This window comes from Pristis pectinata, chromosome 28 (genome assembly GCF_009764475.1).
Source record: "Pristis pectinata isolate sPriPec2 chromosome 28, sPriPec2.1.pri, whole genome shotgun sequence".
In the NCBI taxonomy this organism is placed as follows: domain Eukaryota; kingdom Metazoa; phylum Chordata; class Chondrichthyes; order Rhinopristiformes; family Pristidae; genus Pristis; species Pristis pectinata.
Genome location: NC_067432.1, coordinates 31,060,834 through 31,081,438, shown reverse-complemented (window position 1 = coordinate 31,081,438; position 20,605 = coordinate 31,060,834). Strand labels below are relative to the sequence as shown.

The following is a 20,605-nucleotide window of genomic DNA, read 5'->3' as shown; positions in this document are numbered from 1 at the left end:
ATATTGCATTTTCAGATTTTAATTTTGTTCAACCCAGTAAATCACATTTTTATGTTTAATGTACAATGCAGGAGTTTATGAACTACTGACTGTTCAGATAATTGTTGTCACAGAAGAATTAAGAACCATCTGTTACTTGAGGATGAAGTTACTTAATTGCTTCAGTAATTCAATGCCACTTATAAGGATCTTCCCCTTTATGGACTTGAACTTAAATGCTTAATTGTATTTGACCACTTCCCTCCCTTCCTTCCCCATGCCACTCAAAGATAGCTGTCCAGTTACTTGCACCTATCATGGAATATAAATTGAAGCTAAAAATGCACCTTTGAGATTAAACTGCTGTACGTTGCTATAACGTTCTTAACTCTGGGATCTGCTCCTTTTAAATTTCAAAGTCAACTACAGCTGAATGACAGCAGTGAGTTCTATAAATATGTTCACATGCTAATTCTTTCAATTGAAATATTCCTTTTTCTTTGATTTTATTTGTGAATTACTACAGATTCTAGGGTTAGAGTTCCATATCATCACAAAATCAAATTAGTGACTGATAACGGACACTTAATTTGTAGATCATTTCAGTGAACTATGCAATGGACATAAAATCTTATTTCAGGTAACCTCATTTTGCATTATCAATGCTGCTACAGTGATAGTTTGCATTATGCAAAACACACTCTATTTTTGTGTTTCGTTCCTGCAGATAAACCAAAAACAAAACACTGGAGTGCTAATAGTTTGAAATCAGAAGTGGCTGCTTTCCAGTCCGGAGGCTTCAACAAATCCTTGCTTGTAAATGAGATGCTTCATCTGCAGAACAGATGATCAAATTTAATATCTTAATTTCCATCTGGACTCTGCAGAGCAAAGGTCCTATTAACACACAGTTTATTTGAAATGTGATAACCTCTTCCTGTGGGGGGATCACAAGAACAAACTACAGTTGGGCCACTCTAGCAAAGCTGAATTTTTTATCTAGTTTTCCTTTGTATAAATGTTCATTCATTTGGTAACTGGGATGCAGTTCTTTATTGTACAATTCAACAGAATTTCAAAAAGCATAAAGTCATCTCTAAACATGTACGTTTATCATCAAACATTTATACACAAAGTAGAAAATAAGAAGGTGATGATTAATAATGTGCCATTTGTAACGATGAATATCATTTTGCTTTAGGATAGAAAGATGTTAATTATCAATTGCTTCTAAAACCTACTCATCATAAAAATTAACGTATACCTCACATGTTTGTACTTGCAAAGAGACATTGAACATGGAGTTATACAGCACAGAAACAGGCCCTTTTGCCCAACTCGTCCATGCTGACCAAGATGTCTATCCAAGTTAGTCCCATTTGCCTGTGTTTGGCCCATAACTCTCTAAATCTTTTCTACCCATGTACCTGTCTAAATGTCTTTTCAACATTGTGATTGTACCCACTTGTGCAGCTTCCTCTAGCAGCTCATTCTATATACCCACCGCCTTCTGTGTGAAAAGGTTTCCTCTCAGGTCCCATTTAAATCCTTCCCCCTCACCTTAATTTATGTCCTCTAGCTGTGGACTCCCCTATCCTGGAAAAAACACTGTGACCATTCACCTTATCCATGATTTTATACACTTTTATAGGTCCAGCCCTCAGCCTCCTACACTTCAAGAAAAAAAATCTCAGCCTGTCCAGCCTCTCCTCCAGCCCTTCAGTCTCAGTGACATCCAACCTTTTCTGCATTCTTTTGGTGTCATCTGCAACTAACTAACTATGTCATTCAAATCATTAATATATATGTCAAACAACAGTGGACCCAGCACTGATCCCTGCGGCCTCCAATCTGAAAAACACCCCTCCATTGCCACCCTCTGACTCCTTCCACCAAACTAATTTAGTATCCAGTTGGCTAGCTGATCTTGGATCCCATGTGATCTAACTTTCCAAATTAGCCTATGATGTGGGACCTTGTCAAACGCTTTGCTGAAGTCCATATAGACAACGTCTATCTTCTTTGTCAATCTTCTTTGTTACCTCTTGAAAAAACTCAGTCAAATTTGTGAGACACAATTTCCCACACACAAAGCCATGTTGACTGTCTCTTATCAGTCCCTGCCTCTCCAAATGCAGGTAGATCCTGTCCCTCAGAATCCCTTCCATTAACTTTCCCAATAATCCACCTTAATCTGCTTTACAACCACCTGCACCTCCTCTGTTGTAATGTGGATATGTTCTAATGCATCACTGTTCATTCCCCTTAATTCCTTAGCTTCCATGACCTCTCCATCGTCAATACAGATGTGAAGTGTTCAATTTACACGGCACCCATCTGCTGTGGCTCCACACACAGACAACCATAATGATCCTTAAATAAATCTATTCTTTCCCTAGTTACCCTTCTGCTCTTAATATATTTGTATAATCCCTTAGGATTCTGCTTTACCTTATATGCCAAAACTGTCTCATTGAGGTGAAAGAAATGCTTTGGAACTGAGATTCAGACCTCTGCCACAGGTTTAGCACTCACCTAGGAGAGCAATTCAAGAGGATGGGGGGAAATTCAGTAGTGTAGGAATAGGGGAATGAACACCAGGGAGGATATGTCGATTTGTCATACTGAGTAAGAGTTTAAGGGCAGAGATGATCACAAATCCTACAAGAGTAAGCAGTTGAAACTCAGAGATGGAGAAGACAAAAGCATCAACCTGCCTCCGACCTTCTCCAGGCACTGCCACTGTACTTCATCTTCCTCCAAAATAACTGGGCAAAGTTCTTATGAAGCTGTAGTCATAGAGTGGTACGGCACAGGAGCAGGGCCCTCGGCCAACCACATCCATGCTGACCTTTTTGCCCATCTACACTCATCCCATTTTCCAGCATTAGGTTTGGACCCGTCTGTGCCTTGCCTATTTAGGCATCTATCTAAATGTCTCTTAAATGTTGTGATTGTATTTAATGTCACCACCTCATCTGGCAGAGAGTTCCAGATGTCAACCACTCTCTGTGTAAAAGAACTTGCCCCTCAGATCCCCTTTAAAACTCCTTCTTCTCACCTTAAACCTGTGCCAAGTTATTTTTGATGGATCTACCAAGTGAAGAAGTGTCTGACTATTTACCCCATCCACACCTCTCATAGTCTTAGATTCCTCTGTCAGGTTAGCCTTCAGCCTCCTTCACTCCAGAGAATACAAAGCAATCTCTCCCCACAACTACAGCCCTCCAATCCAGGCAACATCCTGGTGAATCTCTTCTGCACGGTCCCCATTGCAACCACATCCTTCCTGTAATGTGACAACCAGAACTGCACACAACATTCCAAATGTGGCCTGACCGGTGTTTTGTAAAGTTGCTACATAACATCCCAACTTTTATATCCTGTGCCCCGACCTATGAGGACAAGCATGCTGTATGGCTTCTTCATCACCCTATCTAGCTAGTTGCCACTTTCAGAGAAGTATGGCCTTGAAAGCCAAGGTCACGACGTTAGAATATCAGGAGCTGTCAGGAGTGATCCAAAAGTTCAGCAGGAGTCAATTCTCATCAAGAAACTGTGTTTGATCAACCAAACAGTGAAGATCCTGCCTTTTAAACCAAAACAGACCAACAAGACAGCTGCCTTTAGTTCTAAGTATTTGATTGCAGAATTCAGGGCAGGGTATGTCGATATCCGGATCATGTCAGTATTAAGAATGTGGAGGTGTTAAATGTCTTGGAGCACATAAGTGTAGATAAATCCAGTGACCTGGGTCCAATTCCAGTCACTGTATGTAAGGAGTTTGTACGTTCTCCCTGTGTCTGCTTGGGTTTCCTCCGGGTGCTCTGGTTTCCTCCCACATTCCAAAGACGTACGGGTTAGGAAGTTGTGGACATGCTGTGTTGGAGCCGGAAGTGTGTTGACACTTACAGGCTGCCCCCAGAACACTCAACGCAAAAAGACGCATTTCAGTGTGTGTTTCATGTATATGTGACTAATAAAGAAATCTTATAAATCCCCAGGGCCAGATAAGACCTATCCCAGGATGCTATGGGAAACAAAGGAGGAGATTGCTGGGTCCCTGACAGAAATGTTTCCATCTTCGTTAGCCACAGGCAAGGTACCAGAGGTCTGGAGGATAGCTAATATTGTTCCTTTATTTAAGAAGGGTGGCAGGGATAAGCTGAGGAACTGCAGGTCAGTGAGCCTCACATCAGTGGTAGGGAAATTATTGGAGAAAATTCTAAGGGACAGGATTTATGTTCATTCGGAAAGGCAGGGACTGATTAGGATAATCAGCATGGATTTGTGAGGGGGAAATCCTGTATCACTAATTTGGTTGAGTTTTTTCAGGATGTACATCCTTGTACAGGTACATTAACAACATTTAAAAGGCACTTGAACAGGTGCATGGATAGGAAAGGTTTAGAGGGAAATGGGCCAAACAAGGGCAAATGGGACTGGCTTAGGTGGGAATCTATGCCGGCATGGACCAGTTGGGCTGAAGGGCCTGTTTCTGTGCTGTATGGCTTTTGACTCTATGTGATATCATAAAGGCAGGTGGTCCATGTTGTCTGTATGGACTTTAGTAAAGCATTTGACAAAGTCCCCTGTGATAGGCTGGACCAGAAGTTTGAGCTACGTGGGATTCAGGATGAGCTGGCTAAATGAATCCATAATTGGTTTGTGATAGGAGGCAGAGTGTAGTGGTGGAAGGATGTTTTCCTGACTCGAAGTCTATGGCTAGTGGTGTACCACTGTTTGGTATATATCAGTGAGTTGGATGTGGATGTAGGAGATGTGATCTCTAACTTTACAGATGACATGAAAATTGGCTTGTTATTTAGGCAGGCACTTAAGCAGACAAGGCTTAGAAGGATACAGTCCTATTGCAGGCAAATGTGATCAGTGTAGATGGGCAAACAGGTTGGCATGGACGTTGTGGGCAAAAGGGCCTATTTCTGTGTTGTGTGGCTCTGAAATGTTGATTAGATTTTCACACATTTGCTGTCAGTTAACCCTATGTTCTTAATCTATGTAATTTTGTGTATATCAAAGGTGAGGTGGATTGAGCTGGGAGATGTCTCCCCATGGCTTCTACAATTTATGGAATTTTCTGCCCAGAATGACATTGGGAACTTAATGTAGCCAAGCACAGGTACAGACATTCTTACCTTGGTGAGGCATTAATAAGCAGCAATAATTAAACAATGTATCACTAACCTCCATCATTGACACGGGCATTTGCAGAGTTGATTTAGAGAACAGATAGACTTTAAGTTTAAATGACCACTCCCAAGGATTGTACATCAATTGATCACAATCACTTTGCAAGGCAGATTTTTGAAAAGTCTAACTGCCAGCTGGACTATTGACACCTGAACCATGGCTTGCAAGTTTCCAGATCCTGGTTCCAGCTCCAATGAAGGCATGCAGCAGTGCCCAGCTGAACCAATTAAATTAAATTGTTCCAGGAACAAAAAGGGTAATTTCAGCCAACACAGAACCACTAAGTTGACTGCAATAGATTTCACCTAACCAACAAATTCCATGCAAAGTCTTCTCCTAGGAGTTCCCTCACAACATACCTCTAAGTAGGGTTCAAGAACTGCTGAAACCTTATTAAGAATTAATACCATCATCAAAACAATCTTTGTTCTGGAGCACATAGCCCTTTAAAGAGGTAAATTGATCTAAATTTCTCCTTTTCCTCTCTCCTACTTAACCTTGTTTGTTCTGTGATCGAGTTCTTGGCCAGCTATAAGACTAGTCTGACTTTTGCAGACACAGAATAACTGTATCCTCAACTTCGCAGTCACAGATTCAGTCTCCATGACACACCCCACTGATTGCTTTTTTACATTGGGTGGATCTTAGGACAGGCAGCCCACCCACCCACCTCTCTTCTCCAAAGTTGAAAGATTTTTACGTGCAAAAGAAAACATTGGAAATATTTAAGAACTGCATGAGCATTTGTAAAGAACATTTACCAGTGAACAGTGGTTCTGGATAGATCCTGATTTGCTGAAATGTATTGGCTACATGAGGTCTCTTGACTGCATTTAAGAAAGAGCAAGCTTTTTTTTCAAGTCAACTTCAAAGACATGGCTGCAGTGCTTGATTGAGGTAAATGGAGGGAAATAAGTCAAAAAGCTTCATGTCATTCATATGTTTTACATTTTCTGAAGTCAGATTCTAAATTATTGACATGCAACAAAGTAAAATGCTTTTGAAATTGTGGGAAGTGTGACAATGAACATCAATTCTATAGTGAACATCAATAATCTCTTGATCTTTGAATAAACTTACTTGCATTATACATATCTCTGTGCACGTTAGCAGATCCCTGTCCTGACACTCCCATCATGTTGGAAGAATGGGGATTCACTGGATTCTGGGTGTTCATGTAAGATGGATCATCAAAAAGATCAGAGGGGCTTATAATTTTGCCTGGAAGAACAGTTTTCTTAATTATTGAAAGTCTGGCGATCAGTAGTCTAAAACCATTAATTATAAATTCATTTCAGTTGTGCTTTGAAAACAATTGCAAACTTGGATACTATGTTTCTTAGTTTCAAACAATGAGCAAGTTTAAGACAGTTATTTAAATCTATATGATAAATCATTACTTAAATCTATATGATAAATATGGATGCTGCTGTTAAACGTACAGAATTTCATATAACATTTCTGTTCCAATGAAGCTCCAGCCAGATTAAAGTTAATGAGATCTAACAGTATTATTTTGAAAACAAAACATTTGTATCTAATGTGTGTTATCACATCTCAGACTCTGTAATCAGAAATAAAAAATGACCAGACACAAAGGTTCCAGATGCAGTGGGCAAACGCAACAAAAATCTGACGATGCTTCCCAGGAGCATCATGAAACAAAGGGTTATCATAACATGAGGAAATATTTGGGCAGGTGAACAAAGGCACAGTCAGGGGTTTGTTTTACGGAGCATCTTAAATGGTTGGAAGGTTAATTGGCTGCTGTAAATTGCCCCTAGAATGTGAGTAAGGGCTCGAATCTGATGGGATTTAATGAGAATGTCAGGCAAGTAAAATGAGAAAAGGTGGATGTTCACTGCCTTTTCCCCAGGGTAGGTGAGTCTAAAACTAGAGGGTTTAGGTTTAAGATGAAAAGGGAAAGATTTAAAGGGGACCTGAGGGGCAGGTTTTTCACACAGAGGACGGTGGGTGTATGGAACAAGCTGCCAGAGGAGGTTAGTGTTTAAAAGACATTTGGACAGGTAACATTTGGTCATGGACAGGAAAGGTTTAGAGGGATATGGGCCAAATGCAAGCAAATGGGAATAGATCAGGTAGATCCCTTTGTTGACATGGATGAGTTGGGCCGAAGGGCCTATTTCCATGCATTAGCAATACATTAACAATACAGGTCAATGCTGCTGCTGGCTGTTAATGAGATTAGTTTGAGCATCAGTTCAATTGCCTGAGAATCCTAAATATGGTTTGTAACCACGATGCTGTTTGCCGCTTGCTACCTCTTCCCTTTTCCCCATTATTCAGGTGTTGTGCCTAAACCCTCTGGGGAAGCTATTATTGGAAGTTACTGGGATTGAGAGTATAGTGTAAAAGTATTATCAAAGCCATGAAAAGCATGAGTTTAGGGACTTTAATTGAACAATTAAGATTATATCTTGAAATAAAACATCCTATATCTGTGATAAATGAAAGCCAAATTCTGCCACCATTTAACATTTATAGAGTCACAGAGTCACACAGCAGGGAAACAGATCATTCGGCCCATTGAGTCCCTGCCAACCAGTCACACTAATCCAATATTAATCTCATGCTTTATTCTCACCACATTCTCCCCAGCACCCCCACCACTGACTTACTAGAGGCAATTTACAGCAGACATTTAACCTACCGACCTGCAAATCTTTGGGACATGGGAGGAAATTGGAGCACCCGGAGGAACTGAACAAAGATATGGGGAGAACATTCAAACTCCACACAGACAGCAGGATTGAATGGGAGTTATGAGGCAGTGGCTCTGCTAGCTGCACCACTGAACCACCCATGCAGCACCAACAACTCCTAAGAAGCTCAACACCTGCTTGACTGGCAGCCATCCACCAGTATAAATGTTTATTCCCTCCTCCAAAGGAGCACAGAGGCCACAGTGTGCAGCATCTGCACAATGCACTGCAGTTACTTGCATGGGCTACTTTGCCCCGTCACCTCTACCACCAGAGACAAGGGCTTCACCTGCACACGGACTTGGAAATATATCGCCGCTCATTCATCATCACTAGGTCTAAATCCTGGAACTCCCTCCCTAGCAGCAATGTGGGACCTTCACCAGGAAGACTGCAGCAGTTCAAGAAGGCAGCTCGCCCTCACGGAGAGTTGGGGATGGACAATAAATGCTGGCCTCGCCAACAATATCCACACAGGAAAATTAACATACCAGTAAGTGAATTAGGATCAGGTGGAGGCCATTTGACCCCTCAAACCTGCTCCTCCCTTTGATAAGATCATTGCTGATCCAACTGTAACTTCAACGCTGCATTCCAACCTACCCACAGGAACCTTTCTCAACAATCTAACAACCTCTGCCTAAAAATATTCAGTGACTCTGAAACCCTTGAAGAAGAGAGATCCAGGCTTTTGCAAACCTCTGTGAGAAAAATGTCATCTTAGCTCTCTCATCCTCCATGGAGAACACCTCTTTATTAAACAGTGACAGCTAGATTCTCGTGCAAGAGGAATCATCCACCCGGTCAAGCCCCCTCAGCATTTTGTACATTGCAGTCAAGGTACAACCTAAGACTGCCTGACCTTGCCTCATAAGACAACTTGCCTATTCCAGGTATCAGTCCAGTAAATCTTTTTGAACCCCATCCAAAGAATTAACATCCTTAAAATATAGAGACCAATACTGCACTCAGTACTCCAGGTTTGACCTCAATGATGCGCTACATAACTGAAGCATAACCTCCCTACTTTTGTATTTAATAAATATATTTATTAAGAAAAACCTTTGAAAACTCATTGCCCTCTCAAGCAGTACATCCCAGATTGTAACTCAATAATCAACATTTATACAACAGATTTAACATTTGACTCCATAAAAATACCCCAATGGGGTTCACAGAGCATAAAACCTAACTCTGAACTATATAAGGAGACATTGCAACAAGTAACTGAAAGTTTGATCATGGGGGGGGGGGGGGGGTCCAGAACACAGGGACCAGGCAACTGAGGGTGTGGCCCTCAATGACGGAGTGACTAGGATCAAATATCATCAGGTGTACCAAAGTGGAAGGGTGCAGAGGTCCTGAAGGGCTAGAGCGGACTGCGAAAATAGAAGCTGGGGTGAAACCACAGAAACACATAAAATCTAGGCTGGAGGCACAAGAGATGGCAGATGCTGGATCTGGGGTAACAAACAATCAGCTGGAGGAACTGAGCAGCTTGTGTAGCACCTGTGGGGGGAAAGCATTGTAAATGAAAACTAGGCTGATGCCTTTAAATTTGAGGTATGCCTTAAATGGGAGCCAATGTAAATATTTTTCTTCATCTTCCCTCTGGATTATTTTCTGTCTAAATTCTCTGGTCACCAACTGGTCCCTATTCTCCACTTGTTATACCATAGAAACCATAGAACAGTACAGCACAATACAGGACCTTTGGCCCACCATGTTGTGCCGACCTTTAAACCACACCTAAGATTATCTAACCCCTTTCTCCCACATATCCCCCTATTTTAAATTCCTCCATATGCTTATCTAACAATCTCTTGAATTTGACAAACGTACCTGCCTCCACCACTACCTCAGGCAGTGCACCAACCACTCCCTGGGTATAAAACCTCCCTCTGCTCTCTCCCTTGAACTTCCCACCCATTACTTTAAAGCCATGCCCTCTTGTATTGAGCATTGGTGCCCTGGGAAAGAGGCGCTGGCTGTCCACTCTATCTATTCCTCTTAATATTTTGTACACCTCTATCATGTCTCCCCTCATCCTCCTTCTCTCAAATGAGTAAAGCCCTAGCTCCTTTAGTCTCCCCTCATAATCCATACTCTCCAAACCAGGCAACATCATGGTAAATCTCCTCTGCACCCTTTCCAACACTTCCACATCCTTCCTATAATGAGGCAACCAGAACTGGACACAGTACTCCAAGTGTGGTCTAACCAGAGTTTTGTGGCTCTTAAACTCGACTCCACGACTTATGAAAGCTAACATCACATAAACTTTCTTAACTACCCTACCCACCTGTAAGGCAACTTTCAGTGATCTGTGGATATGAACCCCAGATCCCTCTGCTCCTCCACACTACCCAGAATCCTGCCATTAACCTTGTACTCTGCCTTGGAGTTTGTCCTTCCAAAGTGTACCACCTCACACTTCTCCAGATTGAACTCCATCTGCCACTTCTCAGCCCACCTCTGCATCCTATCAATGTCCCTCTGCGAGCTTTGACAGTCCTCTACATTATCCACAACACCACCTATCTTTGTGTCTTCTGCAAACTTGCTAACCCACCCTTCTACTCCCTCATCCAAGTCATTAATAAGTATCGTGAAAAGTAGATGTCCCAGAACCAATCCTTGTGGGACACCGCTAGTCACAGCCCTCCAATCTGAATGCACTCCCTCCACCACAACCCTCTGCTTTCTACATGCAAGCCAATTTTGAATCCACATGGCCAAGCCTCCCTGGATCCCATGCCCTCTGACCTTCTGAAGAAGCCTACCATGTGGAACTTTGTCAAATGTTTTACTAAAATCCATGTAGACCACATCTACTGCACTACCCTCATCAATCTTCCTGGTCAAAGAACCCTATCAGGCTTGTGAGACATGATCTTCCCTACACAAAGCCATGCTGGCTGTCCCTAATCAATCCATGGTTCTCCAAATGCTCATAGATCCTATCTCTAAGAATCTTTTCCAACAGCTTGCACACCACAGGTGTAAGGCTCACTGGTTTGTAATTCCCTGGACTATCCCTATTACCTTTTTTGAATAAGGGGACAACATTTGCCACCCTCCAATCCTCCGGTACCACTCCTGTAGACAACAAGGACTCAAAGATCCTAGCCAATGGTTCAGCAATCTCCTCCCTCACTTTGTGGAGCAGCCCAGGGCCCTCGTCAGGCCCCGGGGACTTGTCTGTCCTAATATTTTCTAACAACTCCAACACATCCTCTCTCTTGATATCTACATGCTCTAGAACATTAACCTTACCAACACTGTCCTCAGCGTCATCAAGGCCCCTCTCCTTGGTGAATACTGAAGAGAAGTATTCATTGAGAACCTCACCCACTTCCACAGCTTCCAGACACATCCTCCCACCTTTGTCTCTAATCGGTCCGATCTTCACTCTTGTCATCCTTCTGTTCTTCACATAAGTGAAAAAAGCCTTGGGATTTTCCTTAACCGAACTCGCCAAGGCCTTTTCATGTCCCCTTCTTGCTCTCCTCAGCCCCTTCTTAAGTTCCTTCCTTGCTACCCTTTATTCCTCATGAGACCTATCTGTTCCTTGCTGCCTACACCCTATGTATGTTACCTTCTTCTTCCTAACTAGTTGTTCCACCTCCCCTGTCACCCATGGTTCCTTCACCCTGCCATTCTTTCTCTGCCTCACTGGGACAAATTTATCCCTAACATTCTGCAAGAGATCCCTGAACAATGACCACATTCCCATAGTACATTTCCCTTCGAAAATGTCATCCCAATTTACACTCGCAAGTCCTAGCCTTATAGCTTCATAATTTGCCCTTCCCCAATTAAGTATCTTCCTGTCCTCTCTGCTCCTATCCTTATCCATGACAATGCTGAAGGTTAGGGAGTGGTGCTCACTGTCCCCCAAATGCTCACCCACCGAGAGATCTGTCACCTGACCTGGTTCATTACCTAATACTAGATCTAATATGGCATTCCCTCCAGTTGGCCTGTCAACATACTGTGACAGGAATCTGTCCTGGGCACACTTAACAAACTCTGCTCCATCTAAACCTTTGGTACTAAGCAGGTGCCAATCAATGTTTGGGAAGTTGAAGCCTCCCATGATAACAACCCTGTTATTCTTGCATCTTTCCAAAATCTGCCTCCCAATCTGCTCCTCAGTATCCCTGCTGCTACCAGGAGGCCTATAGAACACTCCCAGAGAGTAACTGCTCCTTTCTTCTTCCTAACTTCCACCCATATTGACTTGAGAGATGATCCTTCTACATTATTCACCCTTTCTGTAGCTGTGATAGCATCCCTGACCAGTATCGCCACCCCTTCTCCTCTTCTCCCCCCCCCCATCCCTTTTAAAACACCGAAATCCAGGAATGTTCAGTAACCATTCCTGCCCAGGTGACAGCCAAGTCTCTGCAAGAGCCACAATATCATAGTCCCACGTACTTATCCAAGCTTTCAGTTCATCACCCTTATTCCTGATACTTCTTGCATTCAAGTAAATGCACTTTAGTCCATCCACCTTTCTACTTTTATACCCTGTACTCTGCTTCTCCTTCCTCAGAGCCTCTCTACATGTTAGATCTCTCTCCATGTTATATTCCATGGAAACCCCTCAAACCTTTGAACTCCTCAGTTATATTTCCGTTGAGCTGTTCCATAAAGTGAAGCTGCCAGTTAAACATCAGACAAACTAAAATGAAATAAATGTTACTTCATGGGCAAAACCAAAAGACCGCAGAAGCTGGAAATCTGCAAAGTACAGAAAGTGCTGGAAAATTGCATCATTCAAACAGTGTATAGATTTCATGTCTCCAATGAAATGTCATGGATCCAAAACATGAACTGTTTCTCATTGAACACTGCTTGGCCCACTGACCATATCCAACAGTTTCTATTTTAATTTTTTAAACTACTTTCCATTAAAAACCAGTTGTGCAGTGTGCAGGCACAAACGAACACTGCCACAATCTGTGACAGTGAGCAACAGGAAGGACAAATGGCTTCAGAATAAAGTGGCCAGGCCAGAGTGTGCCAGCTGTTTATCTTTCTAAAGTGAAACATTCTGTGCAAATAATTTTCTTGACATGAGCCTTTCTCATCACTTTCAGGAAGAATCTGCAGAGAATAGTCCCACTTTCATTCTCTCCCTCTCTCTCTCAGTTACAGTCGAAAACCTTTTACAAAGGAAACAGAGGATATTGACATTTAGAGCTGTGACCTTTAACTTCAGAGGATGGAGATCACATAGAGCAAAGAGTTGGGAAGATTTCCATATCTCTTAGAAATATTTGTAATTCATTTCAAATGAGGAAGCAGCTAATTTATTTTGTGTTTCAAGTTTGAGAGGTTGGGGAACGGACTGAAGGCAGTCAGGTTGGTGTGGGGCAGAAGTCCAGGGAAAGTGGAGAAATGTGGAGATGAGGGAGAGTGAGGGTGAGGAGAGGTGATGCAGAGGAGGTTGACTGAGTGGGGAAGAGTTGGATCTGCCAAACAGTGGGCACAATGAACAATGTTCTAAACAGGGTGGACTGTAGGAATGAAGTTGTTTTCTGGAAGGCAAGGGTGAAATGATGGGCAAAGAAAAATCCTGATTAGAAAGCAGTTAACGTTCATTCCCAACAGTGTGTGCAGAGTTATATAAAGAGGAGGACAGCTGATTTCCTTCCCCAACAGACACAAGACTTCAGACCCAATGTGTTTTTATGATAATCAGGTTGTTCCATGCTCACCATTAGACCACATTTACTGTTACATTTCTTTGTATTGGTATTGGTATTGGTTTATTATTGTCACATGTACCGAGGTACAGTGAAAAGCTTGTCTTATAAACAGGTCAATTCATTACACAGTGCAGTTACATTGAGTTAGTACAAAGTGCATTGATGCAGTACAGGTAAGAACAGTAACAGTACAAAGTAAAGTGTCACAGCTACAGAGAAAGTGCAGTGCAATAAGGTGCAAGGTCACAACAAGGTAGATCGTGAGGTCATAGTCCATCTCATTGTATAAGGGAACCATTCAATAGTCTTAACACAGTGGGGTAGAAGCTGTCCTTAAGTCTGGTGGTACGTGCCCTCAGGCACCTGTATCTTCTACCCGATGGAAAAGGAGAGAAGAGAGAATGTCCTGGGTGGGTGGGGTCTTTGATTATGTTGGCTGCTACCCCAAGACAACGAGAGGTAAAGACATAGTCCGAGGAGGGGAGGCTGGTGTCCGTGATGCGCTGGGCTGTGTCCACAGCTCTCTGCAGCTTCTTGTGGTCCTGGGCAGAGAAGTTGCCGTACCAAGCTGTGATACATCCAGATAGGATGCTTTCTATGGTGCATCAGTAAAAATTGGTGAGAGTCAAAGGGGACAAACCAAATTTCTTTAGCCTCCTGAGGAAGTAGAGGCGCTGGTGAGCTTTCTTGGCCATGGCATTTACGTGATTTGACCAGGACAGGCTGTTGGTGATGTTCACACCCAGGAACTTGAAGCTCTCAATCCTCTCGACCTCAGCACCATTGATGTAGACAGGTGCATGTACACCGCCCCCTTTCCTGAAGTCAATGACCAGCTCTTTTGTTTGGTTGACATTGAGGGAAAGGTTGTTGTCATGACACCATTCCACTAAGACCTCTATCTCCTTCCTGTTTGAGATACAGCCTACAACGGTGGTATCATCTGCAAACTTATAGATGGAGTTAGAGCAGAATCTGGCCACACAGTCATGAGTGTATAGGGAGTAGAGTAGAGGGCTGAGGACGCAGCCTTGTGGGGCACCAGTGTTGAGAATAATTGTGCTGGAGGTATTGCTGCCTATCCTCACTGATTGCGGTCTGTTTGTTAGAAAGTCAAGGATCCAGTTACAGAGGGAGTTGTTGAGCTCTAGGTCTCAGAGTTTGGTGACAAGCTTGCTTTGAATTATTGTATTGAAGGCAGAGCTGTAGTCAATAAACAATAGTCTAACGTATGTGTCTTTACTGTCCAGATGCTCCAGAGCTGAGTGTAGGGCCAGGGAGATGGCATCTGCAGTAGATCTGTTTCGCCGATAGGTGAATTGCAATGGGTCCTGGTTGTCTGGGAGGCTGGAGTTGATGCGTGCCATGACCAACCTCTCAAAGCACTTCATGATGGTGGATGTCAGAGTCAGTAGTCATTGAGGCATGTTACCTTGCTTTTCTTTGGTACCAGGATGACAGTGGTCTTCTTAAAAGAGGAGGGAACCTGAGATTGAAGCAGGGAGAGGTTGAATATGTTCGCAAATACTTCTGCTAGCTGATCAGCACAAGATCTGAGCACACGGCCCAGGACACCATCTGGGCCAGGTGCTTTCCTCATGCTCACTCTCTGGAAGACTGATCTTACGTCCTCCACTGTGATCACAGGTTCAGCTGCGTTAGTGGCTGTCAGGGTGTTCTACAGAGTTTCTACAGGGTTTCTACAGATGTTCGGGTTGGAATTCCCATGTGCCACTTTTTTTTCCAAATGAGATTTGAAAATCAATCCCTAACTGGCTTTGAGAAAGTGCTGGTGGTGAGCTGCCTTACTGAACCACTGCAGTCCTTCCAGGTGAAAGTACTCCTAGGTGAAATCCTTGAGGGGTCAGCGGTGGAAAGGGTGAGCAGCTTCAAGTTCCTGGGCGTCTTCATCTTGGACGATCTATCCTGGGCCCAACACATTGATGCAATCGTGAAGATGGTACGCCAGCGGCTCTACTTCGTTAGGAGTTTGAGGAGATTTGGTGTCTCCAAAGACTCTTGCAAATTTCTACCAATGTGTGGTGGAGACCATCCTGACTGGTTGCATCACCGCCTGGTATGGAGTCTCCAATGCACAGGATTGAAAGAGGCTGCAGAAGGTTGTATACTCAGCCAGCTCCATCATGGACACAACTCTCAATAAGGCTGCATCTACCAGGACCTTCACCACCTGGACACACCCTCTTCACATTACTACCATCAGGGAGGAAGTACAGGAGCCAAGACCCAAACTAAATGATTCAGGAACAGCTTCTTCCCCTCTGCCATCAGATTTCTGAATGGTCCATGAACACTACCTCATTATTTTTGCTTGATTTATCTCCTTGTCAAGATTTGGTGACTTGGAGGTGAAGCTGTCATTGGTGGCATTTCAATGCATCTGTTTGACTCTTTAGGTGGTAGAGATCACAGGGTGGGAGCTGCTTTCAGAGTATCACTGACAAGTTACTGCATGCATTTTGCTGATGGTACATGCTGCTACCACAGTGAACCAGTGAATGTTCAGGGAGGCAGCTGGAGACCAAGAAGCCAGTCTTTGTGCTGTATGGTGTTGAATCTCTTGACTTGTTGGAACCGCACTCATAGCTTCACTGAGTTATACAGCATGGAAGCAGGCCCTTCAGCCCAACTCATCCATACCAACCAAGGTGCCTTTCTGAGCAAGTCCCATTTCCCCACATTAAGCCCATATCCCTCTAAACCTTTCCTATCCATGCACCTGTTCAAAAGTCCTTTATACGTTGTAATTGTACCCACCTCTACCACTTCCTCTGGCAGCTCGTTCCACACACCCACCACCCTCTGTGTGAAAAATGTGCCCCCAGGACCACTTTAAATACTTACCCTCTCATCTTAAACTTATGTCCTCTAGTCTTAGACTCCCCTACTCTGGGAGAAAGACTGTGACTCTCTACCCTATCTATGCCCCCAATGGTGTTACAAATCTCTTTAAAGTCACCCTTCAGTCTCCTTTGCTCCAGGGAAAACAGCCACAGCCTATCCAGTCTCTCCTTGTAATTCAAGCCCTCCAGTCCCAGCACCACCCATGTAAATCTTTTCTGCAGCCTCTCCAGCTTAATCACATCCTTCCTATTGTGTGGCGACCAGGACTGAATATTCCAGGTGTGGTCTAACCAACTGTAACATGATGTCCCCAGCCAATGAAGGCAAGCATGCCATGCACCCTCTTCACCACCTTGTCTAAATGTGTCACCAGTTTCAGGGAACTATGTACTTGTACCCCTCGGTTTATCAGTTCAGCAACGCTCCCCAGAGCTTGGTCATTCACTGTGTATGGTCCTTCCCTGGTCTAACTTCCCCAAATGCATCACTTCACACTTGTCTGAATTCAATTGCATCTGTCATTCTTTTGTCCACTTTCCCAGTTGATCTGGATCCTGTTGTAACCTTAGACAATCCTCTTCACTGTCCACTACACCACTAACATAGAACATAGAACAGTACAGCACGGGAACAGGCCCTTCAGCCCACCATGTTGTGCCAAACTAATTAATCTAGTAATTAAACACCTTACTAAACTAGTCCCTAATGCTGACACAATCAGTCCTTGCCTTCCCACATGCAAATAAATCCTGACTCCCCAAATCCCCTCCAGTTACTTTCCCACCACTGTTGTAAGGCTCATCCAATCAGTGGAAAGTATTCCAGCACATTTCATGCCTTTTTCACGGTGGAAAGGCTTTGGAGGGCCAGGCACTTGCTGCAGAATACACTGCACCTAACCCTGCCTTTAGCCACACGATTTCTGTGCCTGGTCTGGTTAAGTTTCTGGTTAGTGCTGACCCCCAGAGTGTTTATGTTGTGGGATGCCATGATATCTCAGTGTCTCTGCATTGTGTGTCTTGCCCCTGGATTACCTTTCCCCTGACACTATGGTACCCATGGCAGACTGCCGTTGGCTGAAAACATGGAGACTTAATAAAAGAGACTGGGTGTGAGTGAGAGTTTCTTTCTCCTGTATTCTGTTTTATTCGTGTCCCACCTCCATTGTACCATGGAGAATGGGAGGGAAAGGTAAGGTTATTTCAGGACGTCAGTGACTGAGGCAGCAGGTGTGACAGGTCCAGGTCCAGAAACCAGCATGGACTCCAGGGAAGGGACAGACATTGGAAAGCAGCAAGTGATAGGAAGAAGCCTGGGCAACAGGTAAAGCAAATGTTCAACCAGGAGGAAGGAGAGAAATGAGGTTCAGAAACAGATCACTGGAAGGTCAGTGAAGACAGTGAAGCCAGTCCAGATGAAAGGTCTCGACCCAGAGCGCCAACGGTTCACTTCCCCCCACAGATACTGCCTGACTCGCTAAGTTCCTTCAGCAGATCAGCATTGGCTGAGTGAAGACAGTAATATGAGTTGGGGTAATGGGATGTTAATTCATCAGGACAGATGTAAAGATCTTCAATAGAGTTCTTAAGTAATGGATTCAATACTGAACCAACCAGAAAATTCATGCTTGTTTTTTTAAACAGCACATTTTTGAGTCAGAAAACATAGAAATGCAAAGGAACAAGCCAACCACAATAGAAACAGCTAAAATATTCTGCATTATTCAGTTACTATTTGCAAATTGCATTATTTGTCATAAGCCCTTTGTTACAGAAAAATGCAACTTTTAATCCTACAAAATCACATTTATAAAAACTGAAATTAATCAAAGATAATTATGAAATTATATTTTATAATGTTGATAGAGTTGAACTCCATGAATTTGTGACCTACCTGGTCCAGTGGACGTTGGGTTGTGTAGATTGGAATAATTTTCATAAATGGTGATTGGTGATGTGTGAGCAGTCTGTAAAGCAATGTACTCAGCATCAAGAGAATGGACAACTATTTCAACAAAAGTATAATAAATAAAAGGACTTTATATCCAACAGTATTTCACACAGGCAACAGAAACATCATTGCTCTAAATTCATCCTGTCCAGGGAGGTGAGGTAAACAATTCCCGATCAGTGTGCCAATGGCCATTCACTCAGGCACACCACATGAAACTGAAGCTCAAGGCAGTGGCCACTACCACAGAGGACTTACACTCTCTCCTTCCTGCACTCCCACACTGCAGAGCATACAACGGAAAATCAAAAATGTCCAGAAGTGGCCCCTGGTCCTGGGAAAGTGAGTTGTGGGGGAGGCAAGGGTTGGTCAGGGGTTGGGGTGTTGGTCAAGGATTCCCAATTTGGGGTTGTGGGTGACAGTCTGTTGAATGGTGGTAAGGGTGGGTGGTGGTAAAAAGGGCTTTACTCTTTCTCTGAGAGACTGGGGGTGGGTGGACGGAGGGTGTGGATGAGCTGAAGCTGGACAATAGGCAATGGGCTTTTAAAAGAAATTTGTTTTGAAGGGAATGCTTTGTTGTGACCACTCTCTCAGCTCTGCCCTCCCAAATTCACGCATTAATCATCCTTATCTCAATCAAGGTGATGAGCAACGCCAGATCTGTCCTGGGTAGGTGAGTCATATAATGTACCTCCGATGCATCAACAACTAACTGCAACCATGGGTGCAATCAATGGAAAACATCGGCTCAGCTCAACAACTAAAGTACCAGTCTGATCACTGAACTGTAGGACACCTCCAGCTGCCCGAGTACATTCAATGTTGCAACACCACTGTTAGAATTTTCCTCTTTTGCAGGGTAGCCCCTACTTGGTGCCAGTGAGCCTCCCACACATGATTATCTTCACCCAGGGAACTAGGTCAAGGTCCAGCACATCAAAACAAGGATCAATGAATAGTCAATGAAATCATGATGTTTGCCAAACTCATTCTTCCTTAAAAATCCCAAGACTTGCTCATCTTTTGTTATATGTTCTACATAATTTAAATGTTAATGATACTTTCCACTACGGACCTTGGCTCTTCAACAGGATTTCCTAACTTACAAATAAAGAAATGCAAGATGCAAAATCTTTCAAATGACTTCCCATGGATCTGTAAAAATAATTATGACCCTTTTAAAATAAATGTTTCATTCGAGAATGTCACTCTCTAAGTATTTCTCACATTGGAATATTAGTAAAAATCATTTCTATTATGCTAACCTGTGAAATGTTTCCATCCTTAATCATTTGATTACTATTTCTCTGGATCACCGAATCTTCGTTATCTCTTGCTTTTTGCAGTCCTGTGGGAGAGGCCAGTTTACCTGGGATTTCGTTGTAGTATCCATGGTTCTGCTGGTCACTCGCCACGTTCCACAATGCAAAGCCTGCAGGTTTGCTGCATGAAATTACCAACAAAGACATTAGGAAAGTAGCTGTAAACTACATCACATTTCTGAAAATTTTGTGGCCAACATGAAATGTTTTGTAATATAATTAGTTTATTGTGATTATTACAGTTTGACAAATGTTAAAAATCCTCAACTATAATGATTGTCTATTGACAACAGTGCATCAGCTGGTGCATTGGACAGAAGGTCCATGACTCACAATACCGTGTGTTGTTCCAAAAACAAACTGTCAATTTGCTCAAAAATCAGAGTTTTTTTTTAGAAAGAAACAATAATTGAAAATTAAATAACTAAAAATCTGAAATAAAAATGTAAAATGCAGAAAATGCCTGGCAGGTTCCTACAGGCTTTAGGAACCCCGGCCCCACCCCACTCCAGTCCTCCCCCACCTTCTCTGCAACTTAAAACTAACTTGTTTTCTCCCTTTCCCAGCTCTGGTGAAAGGTCTTCAATGTGAAAAGTTAATTCTATTTCTTGTTTCACAGATATCACCTGACCCACTCAGTGTTTCCAATGTTTCCTGCTTTTATTGAGAAACCACAGCACTCTCTCCCAATAAATGTGGTCATTTCTACGGAAAACAACAATGAGGACATAAAATCAGTCACAATCACCAAAGCAGTAAGGTAATCAAGCTTGAGTTGCAGGAGAGTTACCCAATCATCTCTGCATTGGTTGTTGGCTGTGCCATGATACTAAATACA

General features: G+C 43.1%; 1 protein-coding gene across 3 annotated transcripts in view; it reads right to left on the bottom strand.

Moving 5' to 3' along the window:
• The window catches only part of LOC127583969 (SHC-transforming protein 1-like), a 247,755-nt gene that overhangs the window by 13,610 nt on the left and 213,540 nt on the right, over positions 1-20,605 (bottom strand). For all 3 annotated transcript variants that reach the window (XM_052040440.1, XM_052040438.1, XM_052040441.1), the window contains 3 exons: positions 19,711-19,888; positions 18,389-18,461; positions 6,271-6,411 (listed from right to left, as the gene is read on the bottom strand). In XM_052040440.1, coding sequence (XP_051896400.1) covers positions 6,271-6,411; positions 18,389-18,461; positions 19,711-19,888 — 392 coding nt within the window. The remainder of the gene's footprint in view (positions 1-6,270; positions 6,412-18,388; positions 18,462-19,710; positions 19,889-20,605) is intronic.